This window comes from Tiliqua scincoides, chromosome 1 (assembly GCF_035046505.1).
Source record: "Tiliqua scincoides isolate rTilSci1 chromosome 1, rTilSci1.hap2, whole genome shotgun sequence".
Taxonomy (NCBI): domain Eukaryota; kingdom Metazoa; phylum Chordata; class Lepidosauria; order Squamata; family Scincidae; genus Tiliqua; species Tiliqua scincoides.
Window position 1 is genome coordinate 110066677 of NC_089821.1, and position 18900 is coordinate 110085576.

Here is an 18900-nt window from a genome sequence, read left to right on the forward strand (position 1 = left end):
TCTACAAGGTTTCTTCCATATCACGTGATGACTCCGAGACTAAGAGCACATGTGGGGGAGGTGGGAGGAAGATGGAAGTTGTTAAATTTAGACTGAATTTTAGAGATTTAAAATATTCCAAATATTTGGATAAGGCTTTGAATTACATACTATTGACCTGATGGCTGCTTCACAATTCTGATCATATACTGTGTTTCAGATCCTGAAACCTGGAAAGTATTTTTTAAAACTGGGGCTTTACACAGAATCTTCTTCAATATTATAGCAAACTGATTTTGACTTGTACCTTCAGGCTTCTTAATCTTTTCAAGAGGCTTAGGTGGAACTTTAGGCTCTTTCTCTGGTTTAACTTCTTCCTCCTCAGGCTTCTTAGCTGGTCTTAGGACTTCGAAAGAGAAAGAATTTTTACTTCAAGAGCAACTTGATGAAACGATGAATGAATTTACTAATAAGAAATTGCTATTTAAATTACATCGGCAAAAGTAATAAAAGTATCCACATAACATCTGCACAAATGACATAACTGTATTTGGTTTGAATTACATAGCCTTGATTATGATTTATAACAAAAAACAAAAATGCTTTATAACAAATGTATTTGGATAAAATCTCTTTTTGTCAAGTTGATGAACTGGTTGTCACAAAAAATCAGCATGACCTGGTAATCTATATGGATTTCCACAAAGAATTCCCCTTTGAATGTGGGATGAATTCAAAATATTTATTATTATATACCCCCATAGCACAAGTAATGTTGACTGCATCTTCTGACATTAGGAATAACTTGGAGACTCAAACTTCCATTTCCATTTCTCTGTAATTTTGAATAGTACTAGCATAACTACAGCCAGGCTGCTGGTTTTTGTTTTTTTTAAATAAGTTGCTTTATGCTGTATGTTTTTTAAGAGATGCGATACAAGGGATTCATGAAAAGGTTGACAGAAAGCCCAATCTATCACCTGGGCTGCACAGTTTGCATGCATGCAGCCCAGTCAATGGCTATCACAAACATGCCTGCTGTAAGATACAATGCGGCATCTGGGAGGGGAGAAGCACTGGCAGAGAGGTTCACACCACTTGGCACTGGTGCTCAACAGTAAGTGTTCCAGCAAGTGGTGAGAAGGCATTTCTGTTTGGGGGGAGGGTGGGGGAAGGTGGGGAGGGGGCAAAACTGGGTGGAAGGAGGGCAGGCCAGAGGGCAGATCAGACATGGGAGGGGCACAGAGATGTTGGCAGAGGCTGCCACTAGATCTTATCCTCCACCCCCTTGCTTGAAAGCCTGACACCGGCTACTCAAATCTGAACCAGCAATTTCCCATAGAGGTCTACATGGGGTAAGGAAACCAATGTTCCCTTACCCGGAGGAGATCTCCAGCAGCTTCTCCTGCCCCACAGGATCCAGCAGTGGCCATTCTGGTGCTGCTGTACTGCAGGGCAGGTGAGCAACATAGGATTGGGCCTTTAGTTGGTTTTAGTATAATTTCACAGTGTGGTGTTAGGATAGCATTAAGTTTGGAATATTATGGCACTGGGTTCATATGGTTTAAAAATAAAATAACATGCCTAAATAACGATACCTTTTTTCAGAACAACTTCTTCCTTAGGTGGTGGGGCGGCTTCAGGAATTTGTTTCCGTGGTTTCAATCCAGGTGCTTAAAATAACATTAATTTCAGAATAAGCCCACCAATAATAATAGCCATCTAAAAACTATCAATATACATATATTAGATGTTTGATGTTCAATAAAGCTTCAAAGATTGACAACCAGAAGATAATTATAAATTTTGCTTCAGAGAAATCTCTTATGAGATCAAACACCATAAGACATGAAAAAGTAACAATTTTCTTAATTTGGGTTCCTCTGTTTCCCAAATTATTTTTTTCAAAAAAAAATTTTCATACAACATCAAAATCAATTTTTGTAAGAATTTCATTTCTAAATTTTGCTCTTTAAAAAAAAATGATATTACTTTCATGCTCAACAACCAGAGGACACCCAATCTGAAATGAAAGTGTGCTTCCATAAAAACAAAATGAAACAAGTCAAACACAGAACAAAAGTAAGTACCCACAAGGAAAGAAAAATCTAGTAATCTAAATTTTTAAATATAGCAATCTAAATTAAGTAATCTAAAAACTAAATTTAAAAATTTAGTAATCTAGTAAATTATTTTTTACCAATCATCTGGTAAAAATAAAATTCCAAGAACTATAATCTAGTGCTTTCTAAAGAGAGGACCAACCACAATTAGCTTAAATTTATCATTAACAGATGAGCTTAAAGTAGGAAATGAAGAAGGTCCTTTCAAACCCCCAAACAGCCTGAAGGGCCCCAATTCAACATAGGAAAGTCACATGAGATGAGGAAAATTAACTTTCCCTCTCTGCCATTTTCCCAATGAAAAGCCCTCCAAAATGGCTATACAGGTAGGACCTCGTTATCCACGGGGGATTTGTTCTTGGACCCCCACCCCCATGGATACTGAAAATTGTGGATAATGAAATACACAGTTTTTGCCCCTTTAAGCCCTCCAGAGGTGACCGGAGCTGTGCTGCGGTTTACCTGCAGTCTCTGCTCCACAGATCTCCAATAATCTCCAGAGGGCTCAGGTGGGGCAAAGTTCCTCTCAATGCAAAATACAATTTGTGAATATGGATACCCCACCTGTATGCCTTTAAGGTGGCTATTTGAGATATGTCTTCTTGAAACATTTGTAGGCAATTTAAGTCCTGTGGGTTGTGTCTGGCTACCACAATTTTCCTCTCAGAAATGCTCTTATTTAATTTCTCTTAAATTATCAGTGTGTGAGCATATCACCACATATGGCTGCCTGGGCAAGAAAAACCTTCTTGGCAGTTCATATAGTCTGAAGGCCTGGCATTGCCTCCCTGTTCTAGAATATTTTAACACAATTTGCTTCCCTTTTTCTCTTTTATTGGAACCTTGATAGCTTTCTAAGAACAATGTTTCTCCTTGCCGCCTAAGGTTTAATGAGGATAATATTTTTATATATTTTAAATATTATATATTTTATTTTTATATGAGCCTCACACAGTGAAAATAACATAAGCAAAAAAAACACAACCCTCTTGGACTGCAAGAAAAACTCTGGAAGACTAAAGTTTAAGATCTGTATCTGTAGATCTGTAAATAGATCTGTATTTACTAGAAAATAGCAAGCAGTAAGCTGCAGAAGAAAGTGTTCAGAAATTGTAGGGTGGGCTTTATTGAGCTATCCTGAAAATAAATTATCTGAACCCTTCATAACACAGATCTCACATTTATCTGGGAGGGGTAGAATAATATCATCTACTAGAAGTCAAATGTAATTCTTAAAGGTTGAGACCATAACTTAAAAATCACAAATGCAAGAACTGAACAATATTTAACTTTCCCCCCCCCCATGTGTCCCTTTGAGATTAGGAGAAAGTGTCACAAAAAAGTCAGATAAGATCAAGTTTCAGAATTCCAGAATCTTGAAAACAAAATGGAAATCAGTGCTGTGTATAGTTGTTAATTCTGATAACCTGCTAATTTAGAGGCCAAATCCTACATTCATCATTTTCTGCTTTGCAGTTGCACTGCCGGAGCATGCGCTGCATGTAATGGTGGGGCAACCAGGTGGCCTGGGAGAGGCAATATTTTTTGTTGGCCATTGATGGCTCTCCTCAGATCTACACCAGATATTTTATTGGCCTAAGTCCAAGAAGACAGATGGGATGTGTCAGACCAGGAAAAGGGGGATGGAATCCTGGCATGTGCTGCTGCCACTGGATTCACCCCCACACTCCCCCTTGATAATGCCCTGCCTGCCTGGCTTCAGTTCTTCCCCTCCTGCCCTCAAAGTGTCCCTCCGCCACCTTATTCGCTTTAGCACAGTGTTCAGAAGCTGATGCTGGGCACACATGGGGCCACCAGCCATTTGCACCAGTGGCCCCAAAACACACAGCAGCAGCACGCTTTTCACAGCATCACTGCAGCACTTACAGTAGCGGACTGGGACTTATGGCACATGCTGTACTTCTGCCACATGCTCATTCAAAGAACTTTGATTACCATCCAGTTATAAAACCATTTCAAACACTGAGTCAGTTTATGGATTGTGAATCTCAAAAAGCCATCAGTGCCACATGCCAAGCAGCTTCTGAAATTGTGGATGGTTTCAAGAGCAGTTTGTAATGTGGCATGGTGATCTGATGAACTAAATCCTGCTGGGCATGCACGAGCTCTGAAGCGCACTCAAATTGACTTTTTAGACTGTTAACCCTACGTATAACTATAAGGGAACATAGAAAAGTCTGAAAATTGTAAAACTGTTTAAAGATGAAAATATGCAAAACAACAGAACAAGGCTTTGTTGAATATTCCCAGTAGATTAACCAACAGTGAGTAAGAACATTAGACCCAAAACCATTCAAACAACACTGTTAGACTAACATTAATAAATTAAACACTGTACTGCCAAGAAAAAAAACACTATTATGTGTAAATATATATTAGTTATTTAACAGGGGCTTTAAGTAAATATGTTAATACTATTTTGGGTTGCTTGTGATACCTTTAAGTTGAACTTTTTCCACCTTAACTTCCTCTTTTGGTGGGAAAGGTACACGAGGTTTGGGTTTTTCAGGTATCTTCTTTTCTGGTTCTGGTTCTGGTTCTTTAAATGATATTGTGGTAGATTCAGTGTAAATTTAATCACTATAAGATGAAAATATCTAACGTACCAAAGAAATGAAATTGCTTCTGTCAACACCATTAGCAGAACTCCCAGTTACATAAGCGTGAAAGTAAGAAACTGGTTCTAAAAGTGATTAGTGAACGTCTAGTTAACCTAAATGGGAAAAGGTCCTATAGATAAGTGTTTTTATGGTCAAAGATAATCTGGTTGTCCAACACAAATGATAACACAATGTTGTTGTCCGACACAATGACAACACAAACAAAAATGAAAATAAATACACACAACTTTAAAAAAAAAAATACTGAAATGTACACATGCTCTCAACAAGCACACTTCATTTCTACACAGCAAGATGACAATGGTGAAAAAAGAAAATATGCACTTTCTTCTGCTAAGAAGGGTGTATACCTTCTTCTGTTGGAATACCCTCTTCTTTTTCTGGAATAGGAGTGGGTATTGGTTCTTCAGGTTCAATTTCTTCTGTAACTTCTGGCTCTTTAAAGAATATTGATTAGTATAAGATAAGATGGTGAAAAAAGAAAATATGCACTTTCTTCTGCTAAGAAGGGTGTATACCTTCTTCTGTTGGAATACCCTCTTCTTTTTCTGGAATAGGAGTGGGTATTGGTTCTTCGGGTTCAATTTCTTCTGTAACTTCTGGCTCTTTAAAGAATATTGATTAGTATAAGATAAGATTAGTATAAGATTGCCATTTAAAAGACTGACTGGCAAGAAGATTATTAAGATATTAAAATGACTGAATGGAAAGAATATTAGAATAAACAGCTTGGACATTATATTAGCATACTAATTCACAGACAAGGACATTAATGTTTCTGTGTACATTAGTAATTATGCATGTATGAGCCCTGAGGCTGGATGCATGGGCAGCAAATGCATCTGGCCCCAGCAAGTTACTGGGGCTTGTTTGAGGAGGCTTCCAGCTCATCAGGACTTAAATGCTTCATTTTCTCTGGATTCTGCTTACATGTATTTAAAAAAAAAAAAAAAAGATTGCCGGCATATTGACAGTGAATTGATGTGTATGAGGCAAATTTGGCTTTTAAAAGAAGTTTGGGCTGTTTGACAGCCAGAGAACTTCTCTTTTGTAAAGCAAAAGTTCAGAATAATAGAATATTTTTTATAAACATTTTCTAAATATGTTCACAATATTCTAAAAAAAGAGGTGTTCTCCCCTTCTGTTTAGAATTGCTTATGGTCATTAAATGTAGCTTGAAAAATACACGATTGCTTGAAGAATACATGATACAGACAAGTTGTTAGTTGGGTCTGACAAACAAAAATATCCCATTAAAAAAAGGACAGAGTGCACGGTCCATTTACATGCACAATCACCTAAAATTCCATACAAAAATCTGTAGAAATTACAGTGTGGAGAAGAATCAGCTTGTTATTAAAATGGGCATATATACCTTCAGCTGGCAGCAGCTCTGGCTCTTTAGGCACAGCAAAAGGTACTTTGTCTTCCGGCTCGGCTTTCTTAGGAACTTCAGGCACTTCAAGAGATTTTAATTTGTTTTACTTTCATGGATATCAGTGATGCATATGACAGAAAAACATGGAGACTGAGACGTCAAAGACAGTAATGTTATCTTTGAGACATCAACACGAATATATTTCTTTTCTCTTTCCCCACCACCCCACATAGATATGCTTAGTAGTGTACAATTGACACAAATTAGTAAAATTTACAAACACAACAATACAATCAACACAGAGAAACTAAGCTAAAAAACCAAGAACAATTACTTTCAGCATTTCATAGCTGAATTCTTGATGTCATAGTACCTTTCATAGGTGGTGCTTCTGGTTTTTTAGGTGGAACAACAGGTTTTTTCTTTTCTGGAACAGCTTTCTTAGGCTCCTCCACCACTTGAAAGATAATATTTTCATTTTTATGTTGAGAATTATTGAAGTAAAAGATGCCATACACCAAGAAGGGCAATGGCTCATTAAAGATATGTCAAAAACAAGATTAATGCTACAGACATCGAAAGATACACACAGACATATGCACATACACATTTTAGATTACAAAATGGCTGGGTTTCAGGCAGCACAGAACTGCAGAACAGACAATTCAGAAGAGTAGTTTAAGATATTTTAAGAAAGAACAAAGAATGTTTCTTCTTTAAGCATGTATCTCCAGGTTGACATGTACCTTTGGTTGGCGGTGGCTTGAGTTTTTTAGGCACAGGAACTGGTACTTTCTTTTCTGGGACAGTTTTCTTGGGCACCTCAGGCACTTTAAAGATATTAGTTGGTTTATTAAAAGACAGGGAAAAAAAAACCCATAAAGGATATGAGACATTGATTCACTCAGCTTGAAATTAAGCATTCTTCCTGATTCTGTTTCTGTACAGGATTAAACTCTTGATGTATTAGTAGGGTGATTAATACTGGACTATTCACATCCTTCAAGTATAAGTATATTATTTTCCAGAATCAGAAAGAACCTTACTTTTTCTATCTACATGCCACCCGCGTGCACAACCATTTCCCAAATATATACATAGAATGCAACTTAATTTTCCAAGACTAATTTTTAAATAGCTCAAGAGAAAGTCGGCAAAACCAACTACAGATACAATCACAGAAGAGACAAATTCTTTCTTGTAGAACACATTATGCCATGTACCTTTAGCTGTTTTTTCAGGCACAGCGGTAGGTTCTTCGGCAACGGCAATAGTTTCAGGCTCTTCAACAGCTTCAGGTTCTTCAGGTGGAACGATCACTTCTGGCCCCACAATCTCAGCTACGTCAAACTCATCAGTGATTTCTGGCATTTCGAAAACAGAAGCACGCTCAGGTGCAGCTAGGACCTCTACTTCCTGATGAACAGTAACATGTTTTCGTTCTCTAATCCCAAAAACAGTTTGCACTTCTCGTTCTTCTTCTTTCTCTTCTTCACGACGGAAGGCTGCTTTAAGTTCTGGGCGCTCGGGTTTTTTAGGCACAACTTCTGGTTTCTTGAGTGGTGCTGCGGGCTCTGGTTTTTTAGGGACAATTTTAGGTTTCTTAGGCACTGCAACAGGTTCTGGTTTTTTCGGCACCGCAACCGGTTCTGGTTTTTTAGGTACAGCAGTAGGTTTTGGCTTTTTAGGTACAATAGTAGGTTTCGGTTCTTCAGGAACAGCAGGGACTTCTGGTTCTTCTGGAACAGCAACAGGTTCAGGTTCTTCAGGTGGAACAATCACTTCTGCTTCCACAATCTCAGCGACTTCAAACTCAACTTCTGGCATTTCAAAAACTGAGACACTCTCAGGTTCTTCAAATGCAGCTAGAACCTTTACTTCCTGATGAACAGAAACCTGTTTTAGTTCTCTAATCCCAAGAACAGTTTGCACTTCTCGTTCTTCTTCTTTTACTTCTTCACGATGGAAGGCTGCTTTAAGTTCTGGGCGCTCGGGTTTTTTAGACACAACTTCTGGTTTCTTGGGAGGTGCTGCGGGCTCTGGTTTTTTAGGGACAATTTTGGGTTTCTTAGGCACCTCAACAGGTTCCGGTTTTTTAGGTACAATGGTAGGCTTTGGCTTTTTAGGCACAAGAGCAGGTTTTGGTTCTTCAGGAACAGCAATGACTTCTGGCTCTTCTGGAATAGCAACAGGTTCAGGTTCTTCAGGTGGAACAATCTCTTCTGGTTCTTCAAGAAGAGTGATGGGCTCTGGTTCTTCAGAGACGGCTTCTGGTTCTGGTTCTTCAGGCTCAGCAAACCATTCTTGCACTTTAGATAAAACAACAGTTGCTTTTTTTATTGGCATAACTTTCTGAAATACTTTGAAGGCTTAAAAGATGTTAGTTTTACTTTAAGAATGGTTAAAGATACCTAATATGAAGAGGAGAAAAACAGTGAAGCTCAACTGACAGGTAAAACAAAATCAGCAATAGTATATTTTCATAAAAGAGCACACAGAGAACTCCGATGCAGTAAAGCACAGTTAAGCATTGTAATGTACTGGATTGTGCCCATAATATTGATTACAAAAAGAAATTTAAAGTGACAGGGCACAGACAGGACAAGAGCTGTTCAGACACATATTTTCTAAACAAACAAAACATGTTATTTATGATCCTGATATGTACCTTTAACATAAGGAGATTCTGGTTTTTTAGGTCCTGGCTTTTAAAGTGCAGGAGTTGATCCTCTTCACTGATAACCTTTTTGAGCGCCATAGGCACTTTAAATATATATTGCATTTTCACTGTTATATTTTGAAAGAATAATGTAAGGTAAAACACAGGTATTGAAAACATATAAATAATGGTGTATAAGTGAGCCCATACATGTTTTCATCCTTATAATGTATAACTGCAATTGACTTCAGTGGATAAATGCTAATTGACTTACGAGAATGGAGTTGTCTTATACATACAAAAAAGAATACTCAAAGCAATACATGACATATTCTCTAAAAAATCAATCAAAAGATGCTAACTGATCAAGAGGAAGATTGACTTTACATTATGATTATATCAAAGGTGATATATACCTTTAGGAGCTGGTGGTTCTTCCTTTTTAGGTGTAGGAACTTTCACTTCAGGCACGACTTTCTTGGGTACCTCAGGAACTTTAAAGATATTAGTTTCTTTTACTTTTAATAATACCAGTGAGGTATACAAAATATTAACGAAACCCTACAAACATAAAACATGAAGGTCTAAAACATTACCTAATGCTAAAGATTTGTCTAAGCCAGTGGTTCTAAAACTGGTGGGTCATGATCCACCAGTTTGTGTAAAGGTTCTCCCGTTCCTTTAAGGGGCGGGGAAAGGGGAGAGGCAGAGACACAATCCCCAGGCTTGTGTCGCTAAGGGGAGATGAGGGGGGTGCTTGTACTTACAGATGGCCAGAGCAAGCAGCGGGAGGAGCGGGGAACCCTGCGCAACTCTCCGCAGGGCTCCCTGATACTTAGAATGTTGAGAAAAAGTGAAAGTAGACCACTTACGAGGAATCGAGTTGCTGCCCTCACCCCTCCCCTGCAAAAACTTAGGGAGCAAATCTAAAAAGTTTGAGAACCACTGGTCTAAGCCCATCTCTTTTATCTTTCATTAAAACAACAATTTATGCAAATGTATATATAAACAAGAGATATAAAAGGCCATCCTAGGAAAATTTCATTCCTTTATAAGCCTTCAATGTCAACAATGAATTGAGTCTTTCCCTTCCCTACAAATACTAGGTCCCTTATAAGGTGGCATTGGCAATAAGTTTTGATTGGTATTTCCTTTATATAGTCATCAATGATTCACACTGTCGTTGTTTATCCTCTATATACCTTTCCTGCCTTGTAGTCATATCTTCTGCATGCCACAAAGTGCTCCCCTCATTTATTCATCATTCTCGGGTAGTTCAGTCTTACAGTGTCCTTACACTGCTGACACTCATATGCTGGAGGTGTAAAGTGCTTTATGGCATTCAAAAGCACAACCAAACATTGGGAGGAGCCAGGCCGTGCACACTGCAAGCAGCAGTGGCAGCCCAGCAGTAGATTCATTGTGCTCTCTGATACTGGTAAGTCATCATGGAAGGCAGGTTGTGGGAAGGACTGGAATGGAGTGGGGATTGGGTGGAACAGGGAGGAGATGGGTGGAACAAGGGCTGGAGGGGGGCAGTATTGGTGGCAGCAGCATCTCCAATATACTACCCCCCTTCCAGGTTATTCACCTGCACAGGTCCACAGAATCGCTGGCTGAGGTCTGGATAGACTTGTCGTAGCGATAGAGGCTTACCACCGGGTAAGGGAACAAATTGGGATGTTACGCCTCGAGAACACTTGTTCTGGTGGTATAGTGCTTTCTGGCTGTTGTGAAATGCTGGAGAGCATGGTCTAGCCACCACCACAAATATTGAGAAACTGGGGCTGCATGGCAATGGACTGGAGACATGCACTACCTGAGGTAAGGTTGTGCAGGAGGTGGGAGGGAGTGGGGAGAAGAGCTGAATGGGGAGGTGGCAGGGACTGAGAAGTTGGCGGAACATGCCTGGGATGGGGGCTAGTTTCGTGGCAGCAATGCCCACTGAATCCTGTCCTCTTCCTAGGCCTGATCCACCTTCACTGAAGGAGGCCACCTGTGGCTGAAATTCCCCCATGGAATGCAGTGATGCCCTCTGCTCTGGCATGTGGGCAATTAGGTAGGATTGGGCTGCCCAATTCAAAAAATTTAAATCTTAGATCAGAGCTGCAGGGTTTGTGATCCACCAAGATAATGTGTCCTTCTAGCCATATATCACAGTCCATCAGGTACTTACAAATATTTGACTTTCACTGTCTGTTATAGATTTCAAAAAAGAACATCCCAAACCATCTAGCAGGCCTCAACATGTGGCTAGTGGGTCACTGTGCAGGTATTTCTTGGTTTTTTTGTTTTCTATGTCTTAGTGGTCTTTTACCAATGTTATCAGGAAAACTCTAAATACGAATAGGACTTTTTGATATCCCTTGGATCATATCCCTTCACAATCTGGGCACAATTAAGCCAAATCAAGCATGTCAGTCTCAGTGATTTTGCTGGGTGAGATTTAAGCACATTCAACTGTCCCATTTAGATCAGTGGGACTTAAAAGAACTTAACTTTGGTGGGATCATGCCCAACAAATATACCAGTACAACATCAATGACAAAGACAAAGTAACAGATGATAAGTCTATGGGAGCAAATGTTGGAATTCTGTTAAAATCTATGGGAGCTTTAACACTGATTTTTATATGAGCACAAATGCACCCAAAGTTTTTGAATTTGGAATTATTTCAGTGTTGATAAATACCTTTAGCCGGGGGAGGTTCTGGTTTCTTAGGTACTTTTTCTTCCGGAATAATTTTCTTGGGCACTTCAGGCACTTAAAAGATATTAGTTGGTTTTGAAATTGTGATTATTAAGATAAAAAATTTGAAAACAATAAGCACAAAACACAAGTTCAATGACACTAACAAGAATATTGAAGTGTGTTTTTTTCCAGTTTGATGCTTTTTATTTCATTCCATATTCTGTATTATTAAATGTTTCATTTCAGATTAATTTTTTCTGGAAAAATATTGATCTTTCTAATGTTCTTCATTTCAAATTCATCCCACTTCTCAGTGCTTTCATTAAATCATCACTCTAAATGCTTGATGGTCGCATTGTTGAAAAGTGTAGATGCTCAGCTGTTGCAAAGTGATTCAGTTTCCCCATAATGATAAGAACCTTCAATTTTATTTTTCTACAAATTTAATCTTAGCTGCCTATCTGATTGCATAAAGCTACACATCTGACTGGAGAGAGACACGGTCTGTGCAGACAACTCAAATCAGGGTTTAGACCACACAAGGAGAGAGAGTTGAGCGGTATCATGGCAGCTGGCCCTTCCCCTCATGAATTGACATTCATATACATTCAGGCCCATGTAAGAGAGTGTAAGATTTTTTTTTTTTAAAGGCTGAAAGTCTTCTGAAGGAGATGTCATTTTGCATGTCGCAGGAGAAAGCAAACACGACAAAGTATGTGTTCATCAGAATAAGAAAGGGTGCTTTTATGTGTTCAGAGCAATGACGACACATACCTTTAGGAGGTGGTGCTTCCGGTTCAGGTGGTTTCTTTTCTGGAACTACTTTCTTGGGAACTTCTGGCACTTTAAAATACATTGGTCAGTTTTAACTTTATGAGTACAGATGATACAAGCAAAACATTAAAAAAAACAATAAAGGAAAAGACACATTTATACAAGAAACTCAACCAATGTGACTTGGACATGACCTGTTAACAGCACATTTCACAAAAATGATACAAGCAGATCTTAGGAAGTGGTAGACTTCTAAAGAATTAAACATGCAAGACAACAACACACATTTTCCCATTTGCTGACATATACCTTTGGGAGCTGGAGGTTCTGGCTTTTTCACAGGTACTTTTTCTTCTGGAGTGATTTTCTTTGGCACTTCAGGAACTTCAAAGATAGTAAACTGTTTTAAATCTTGGGTCTCAAAGATGTATGTCAAGTATTAAAAAGAACAAGCAAGTTGGGGGAGGGGGACTAGCATCTGTGAATAGTAGTCTCAAAGAAAGAAGAGGGTATTATATATGTACTGTAAATATCTAGTTAAGTGAAGAGAAGACGAATTAGGGCTATGTTAACAAATCAGTAGGTCTTTATAGTTTTCTTTATGAGTAATACCTTTAGCAGGTGGTGGCTCTGGCTTTTTGAGTTCAGGAACATGTACTTTCTCTTCAGGCACTACTTTCTTGGGTACCTCAGGAACTTTAAAAAGAGGATTTTAAAAAAAATAGTATACATTTTAAGTGTGTGTATAAAACATTAAGAACACAGAAACATTATAAATATGGACAAAACATGACTTTCTCTTTCAACGAATTTACTTTTCTGAAGAGAACCAACTGAACTGTGGCATGGTTAGAACGCCAGAGGTGAGGCTCTCCCTTCTTCCTTTACATACCACATAGTAAAACACACAGACACAAATCGGTACTTCACTGTCCCTCCCTCAAGAAAGTTGGGTTAACTGTGAATCCAAACAGCATTATAAGCTATTACGTTATTAGTGAAATGTACCTTTAGGTGGAGCTTCTGGAGCTTTAGGTGGAGCTTCTGGTTTCTTAGGCACCTCAGCTGCTATTTTCTTTTCTGGAATAACTTTCTTTGGCTCTTCAGGCACTTTAAAATATTAATGTTTTTTTTTTTTTACTATGAGTAGCTTGAAAACACAGACAAAAAGCAACTGCAAATGCCAGTATGAAAATCAGTCACATTTTAATCATACATAATTCATAAACGTATTTAAGTACTGTGGACATGCAATATGGTAACTTGGCTTCTGAAATTTACTGCTTGTTTTATTTAGAAAATGAGACACACCTTTAGCAGGTTCCGGCTTCTTTGGCACAGCAACTGGAGCCTTTTCTTCAGGAACAGGTTTCTTTGGTACCTCAGGCACTAAAAAACAGCCTACATTAGAGCTAAGTTCTAAGCATTTACAAATATGTGTATATGGTGACACTAACACAGAAAAGAATCAGATGAGTATAAGCCAGCATCAGTTATGCCTAAATACTGGAAATTAGGCTGGAGCCAAACAAACAGAAGGAACGAAGCTTGAGAAAGGTAATTTCTCCACCTCTCCTCCCCATTGCAGCACCCAGATTCAACCACCAGTGCTGCTCCTGAGAGTTGGGGGACCCTTAAGAACAGGATGCTATGCGACATGGGGCGCAATCCTAACCAACTTTCCAGCACTGGCATAGCTGTGGGGGGGCTGTGGGGGGGGGCAGTCATGGAGGCCTCCTCAAGGTAAGGCAATTGAGGAGTTGCATTGCCTCAGAGTTGCATTGCCCTTATGTCAGTGCTGGAAAGTTGGTTAGGATTGCGGCCATAGAGTGTTGCAGGGCACTGGCGTCACTAGGGTTTGTGTCACCCAGTGCAGGAGGCCAGTGCATCACCCCCTATGAGGGACCTCCTCTCATGCAATAGGCTGGGGTTTTTTTGTCATAACATTTGATAGAACAGAGATATTTCAATGTGGTTTGTTTCATTGCATTCTGCATGAAATTACATATCAATTGATATATAATATGATGGTATTATTCCAAAATACCAAGATTTAAAATTTTTTGGCTAGTAGTGGTGTCACCCCCCCCCCCGCACGCATGTCACTGGGCATGAGCTGCACCCCCGAAGCAACGCCACTGTTGCAGGGGAATGAGAATTGGGCAGAACAAATTTGCCTGGACAAAGGTTGTCCATTGTATACATAGCTTGATTAATATGTTAACTGCAGCTGTTATGGTTTTGTGTGAAAAATCATGACAAAGAATCTGAGATTGACCCAAAGTGTAGATATTAAAGATTACAATATGAGAATCGTAGGAGTGCATGTTATTAATGGATTGAATGTACCTTTAGCTGGTGGAGCTTCTGGTTTTTTAAGCACAGGTTTCTCTTCTGAAACAGGTTTCTTTGGTACTTCAGGCACTGTTAAAGGAACATTATTACTTTGGGTTACTTTTTGGTAATGTCTAGTTTGTGACGAAAATAATGTTGCGCGGCACACACAATGTTTCATAAAACAAAAGTGAAGACACAGTACAATCAATAACCCAAAGTGAAGGGGCAATTCCAAGCATACTTAGTAGGAGGCAATCCCTATTAAATTCACATTTATCATAAATACAGTGAGAATGGCTTTGGAGCAAATAAGATATGGACCAAACAACACCTCATCTGTCTGTCTTGCAAAATAACTGCTACTTTTTTGACTTACAAATATCACTGGTTGGCAACCTTCAGTCTCGAAAGACTATGATATAAGCCTACAGCACCCGGTATTCCCAGGCGGTCTCCCATCCAAGTACTAACCAGGCCTGACCCTGCCTAGCTTCCGAGTTCAGATGAGATCGGGCATCTGCAGGGTAAATATCACTGATACTAGAGAAAGACCAGTGAAGCTGAAGAAAATTTGGTGTTTACATACTAAATCATAAAGCTTGGAGATGATAACTGTCGAATAAAAAATTGGTAACATCATTCAGTAAAACAAGAGCGACACCATGATGCTCCTGGCCCACCCAGCTGTTTTATCTGTAGTGAGATATACCTTTAGCTGGACGAGCTTCTGGCACAACAGCTGGCTTCTTCTCTTCTGGGACAACTTTCTTGGGTACCTCGGGCACTTTAAAGAAACAGCAGCACTTTCTGTTACATTTCAGAATGTTAACAGGTAGGTAAGTGTTTAGAATTAAGATGCACCTTTAGAAGAATATCAGAAAGGTTAGTGGTATTTGCAGATGCATGCACACAGTGACCATAGTCCAGGGCACACTTGTGGATTTTGAAGTCCCATTCAATTAATGAGCACAATCCTATGCATGTCTACCTGGAAGTAAGTTCCACTGTGTTCAATGGGGCTTACTCCCAGGAAGGTGTGTTTAAGATTGCAGCCTCAAGTGTGCATAACTCTTTGGACTGAGACCAATACCTATTCCAACATTTCCAGTTAAGAAATGAAACTGATTTTTAGAAGGGGAAAAAAAAAAGAATGCAGAATCATTAACAGGAAAAACCCTACAATGTAATCATTCTCCAGAATGGCGTCAAGATTGTGGAGTACCTTTAGCAGGTGGCGGTTCCGGTTTTTTAGGCACTGCGACGGTTATTTTCTCTTCTGGCACAGCTTTCTTGGGCATCTCGGGAACTTAAAAGATATTAGTAAGTTTTACTTTGAAGAATTTCAAAGGGTTCATAACACAGTTAAGAAGAAGAGAAAAAGATAACAAACATGTTTCCAAGCAAACAGAAAACAGAACAACGACATGACAAGCACAGAATTTTTAGAAGGGAAAAAAAAAAGAATGCAGAATCATTAACAGGAAAAACCCTACAATGTAATCATTCTCCAGAATGGCATCAAGATTGTGGAGTACCTTTAGCAGGTGGCGGTTCCGGTTTTTTAGGCACTGCGACGGTTATTTTCTCTTCTGGCACAGCTTCCTTGGGCATCTCGGGAACTTAAAAGATATTAGTACATTTTACTTTGAAGAATTTCAAAAGGTTCATAACACAGTTAAGAAGAAGAGAAAAAGATAACAAACGTGTTTCCAAGCAAACAGAAAACAACACAAGGACATGACATGGCGTTAGAAATATTGGTAGCAAAATCAGGTAGACATATGTTCAATATGAATCAAGAATCTCCTGGTTACACTGCATCTTACCTGAACACACTATAGTTGAAGCATGAATGACTGTCATGAGCTCATTTGTCACTGAATACGATACTACCCTGCCCAAGAAGCAAATCTATCTTTCAAGTAACAGGCCACACATTTAAGCTAAGGTTTCTATTAATGTTTACTTAAATACTAACTTCTCTTTTTCATCTTGGTGTCTGAACTTGTGATTTATAATGCGTTATGCTACATTTCTTAATAAAGGGAAATATGCAGATGTCTCTAGACCTGAAGAAATTTGTAAATCGGATTTACATTTTGGTGATAAACAGCACAGAATGTTTTTATGATTTGAAGTGCTGATTAGAGAAACAAAAACAGACTTTTTGCTCTTTTCATTCAGTATCCACCAGAGTTTCTGCTTGTTTAGGCACGTGAACAGTTAGTTACTTACTCTTCTAGGAGAGGTTTCTTGGGTATATCCGAAGCTTAAAAGATATTAGGTTGTGTTAATTGTATGAACTAAAGAAGAGAATGATAAAGATAATAACATCAAGAAGACAGACTTGTGAAACATGACTTGATGTTAATACTTGACATTATTTTGACACACTCACAAGGATATACAGTATCACAAGACACAGAGTCCGTACAAATACAAAAGTAGATTCTACACAAAGGAAGTATTTTTCCCCCAAGCAGAACAAGACAAACATTTCTTAAGAGTGTTCCCTCCCCGCAAGAAGCTCAAGAAGTTATGTACCTTTTAATGGCAGAGGCTCTACGGTTTCAGGTACAGTATAAGATTCTGGCCTTTCAGGTTTAGCAACGATAACCTCCTCTTCTAACTCTTCAGGCTCCACAGTTCCAGGTATAGGAACAGGCTCTGGTTTCTTAGGCTTTGCGGCGGCAGCCTTTTTTTCTGACACTTGAGCCTCTGCTATTTCAAGTTTTTCAGCAGGTTTTGGTTTCTTGGGTTTGGGAATAGCTACCTTCTCTTCTAGTACTTCAGGTTCAATTGCTTTAGGCATCACAGTAGGCTCTGGTTTCTTAGGTTTAGCAGCGGCAACCTTCTTTTCTGGCACTTGGGCCTCTACTGTTATAGCCACAACAGGTTCTGGCTTTTTGGGTTTGGGAATAGCTATTTCCACTTCTAGCTCATCAGGCTCTTCTGTTTCAGGAACCACAACAGGTTTTGGTTTTCTGGGTTTAGCAATGGCTGCCTTCCTTTCTGGCACTTCAGCCTCTATTGTTTTAGTCACCACAGGTTCTGGCTTTTTGGGTTTGGGAATAGCTATTTTCTCTTCTTCAGGCTCTTTTACTTTAGGAATTGCAGTAGGCTCTGGTTTCTTGGGCTTAGCAATGGTGACCTTCTTTTCTTGCACTTGGGCCTCTACTGTTTCAGTCACCACGGGTTCTGGCTTCTTGGGTTTGGGAATAACTATTTTCTCTTCTAGCACAACAGGCATGTCTTTTTCAGGCACCACAACAGGCTTAGATTTTCTGGTTTTAGCAATGGTGACCTTCTTTTCTGGCACTTCAGCTTCTACTGTTTCAAGTACCAATTCTAGCATACTGAGTTCTGCAGTAGCTGTCTTCTCTTCTAGCACTTCAGGTTCTTCTGTTTCATGAACCACAATACTTTTTGGTTTTCTGGGTTTAGCAATGCCTGCTTTCTTTTCTGCCACTTGTGCCTCTACTGTTTCAAACTTCTCAGCTGGTTCTAGTTCCTTGGGCTTGGCGATAGTAATCTTCTCTTCCAGGAATTCAGACACCACCATTTCAGGCAACACAACAGGTTCCGGTTGTCTGGGTTCGGCAACAGCTGTCTTTCCTTTCAGCACTTGAGGCTCTACTATTTTATGCACCACAATGGGCTCTGGAATTTGAGGTTTAGCAATGGCTGCCTTCTTTCCTTTCACCTCTACTGTTTCAAGCTTCAGAACAGGTTCCAGTTTTCTGGTTTTGGCAGTAGCTATCTTCTCTTCTACAAATTCAGATTCAGGCACCACAATGGGTTCTGGTTTCTTAGGCTTGGCAATGGCTGCTTTCTTTTCTGGCACTTGAGGCTCTCTTGATATAGCAATAGGTTCTTCTGGTTTAGGGTGTTTAGAAACAACTCTCTCCTCTTCTGGTACCTGAGGCGGTGTTATTTTAGGTACAGTAGCTCGTTCTGCTTTTTTATGTACAGAAACTACATCTGTTTTTTCACGTGTCATAACGGATATCTTCCCTTCTGCCACTCCTTTTCTGGACACCTCGGTCACTTTAAATAAAATTAATTCCTCCATAAGAATGTATGAAATACAAATTGCAAATAGCCACATCAAATTGAACAAGAATTAAATAATGAAGGATTGTCATTTTCTTGAGCTTTTGCTTTACAACAAGTTTGTTTGCTCCTTGCAAAGATAAAATACCTTTGGTTGAAGGAACATCTTGCTTCCTGGGAATGCTGGCTGGTGCTATAACTTCTATTTCTTCTAAAAGTATTTCCTCATGTGCTTCTGCCATGTATGTTCTGCTTGTATGTTCT

At 39.2% G+C, this 18900-nt stretch overlaps 1 protein-coding gene and 1 pseudogene across 1 annotated transcript in view; both read right to left on the reverse strand.

Annotated features, from left to right (window-relative positions):
• TTN (titin) overlaps positions 1–18900 on the reverse strand; it is a 322156-nt gene that overhangs the window by 132023 nt on the left and 171233 nt on the right. Inside the window, exons 145-155 of the mRNA XM_066621689.1 lie at positions 15293–15367; positions 14596–14670; positions 13558–13635; positions 13255–13356; positions 12859–12942; positions 12556–12630; positions 12247–12315; positions 11473–11544; positions 9198–9275; positions 4561–4662; positions 1578–1652 (exon numbers count right to left, since the gene is read on the reverse strand). Coding sequence (XP_066477786.1) covers positions 1578–1652; positions 4561–4662; positions 9198–9275; positions 11473–11544; positions 12247–12315; positions 12556–12630; positions 12859–12942; positions 13255–13356; positions 13558–13635; positions 14596–14670; positions 15293–15367 — 885 coding nt within the window. The remainder of the gene's footprint in view (positions 1–1577; positions 1653–4560; positions 4663–9197; positions 9276–11472; positions 11545–12246; positions 12316–12555; positions 12631–12858; positions 12943–13254; positions 13357–13557; positions 13636–14595; positions 14671–15292; positions 15368–18900) is intronic.
• On the reverse strand, positions 15006–15125 carry LOC136638118 (5S ribosomal RNA; annotated as a pseudogene).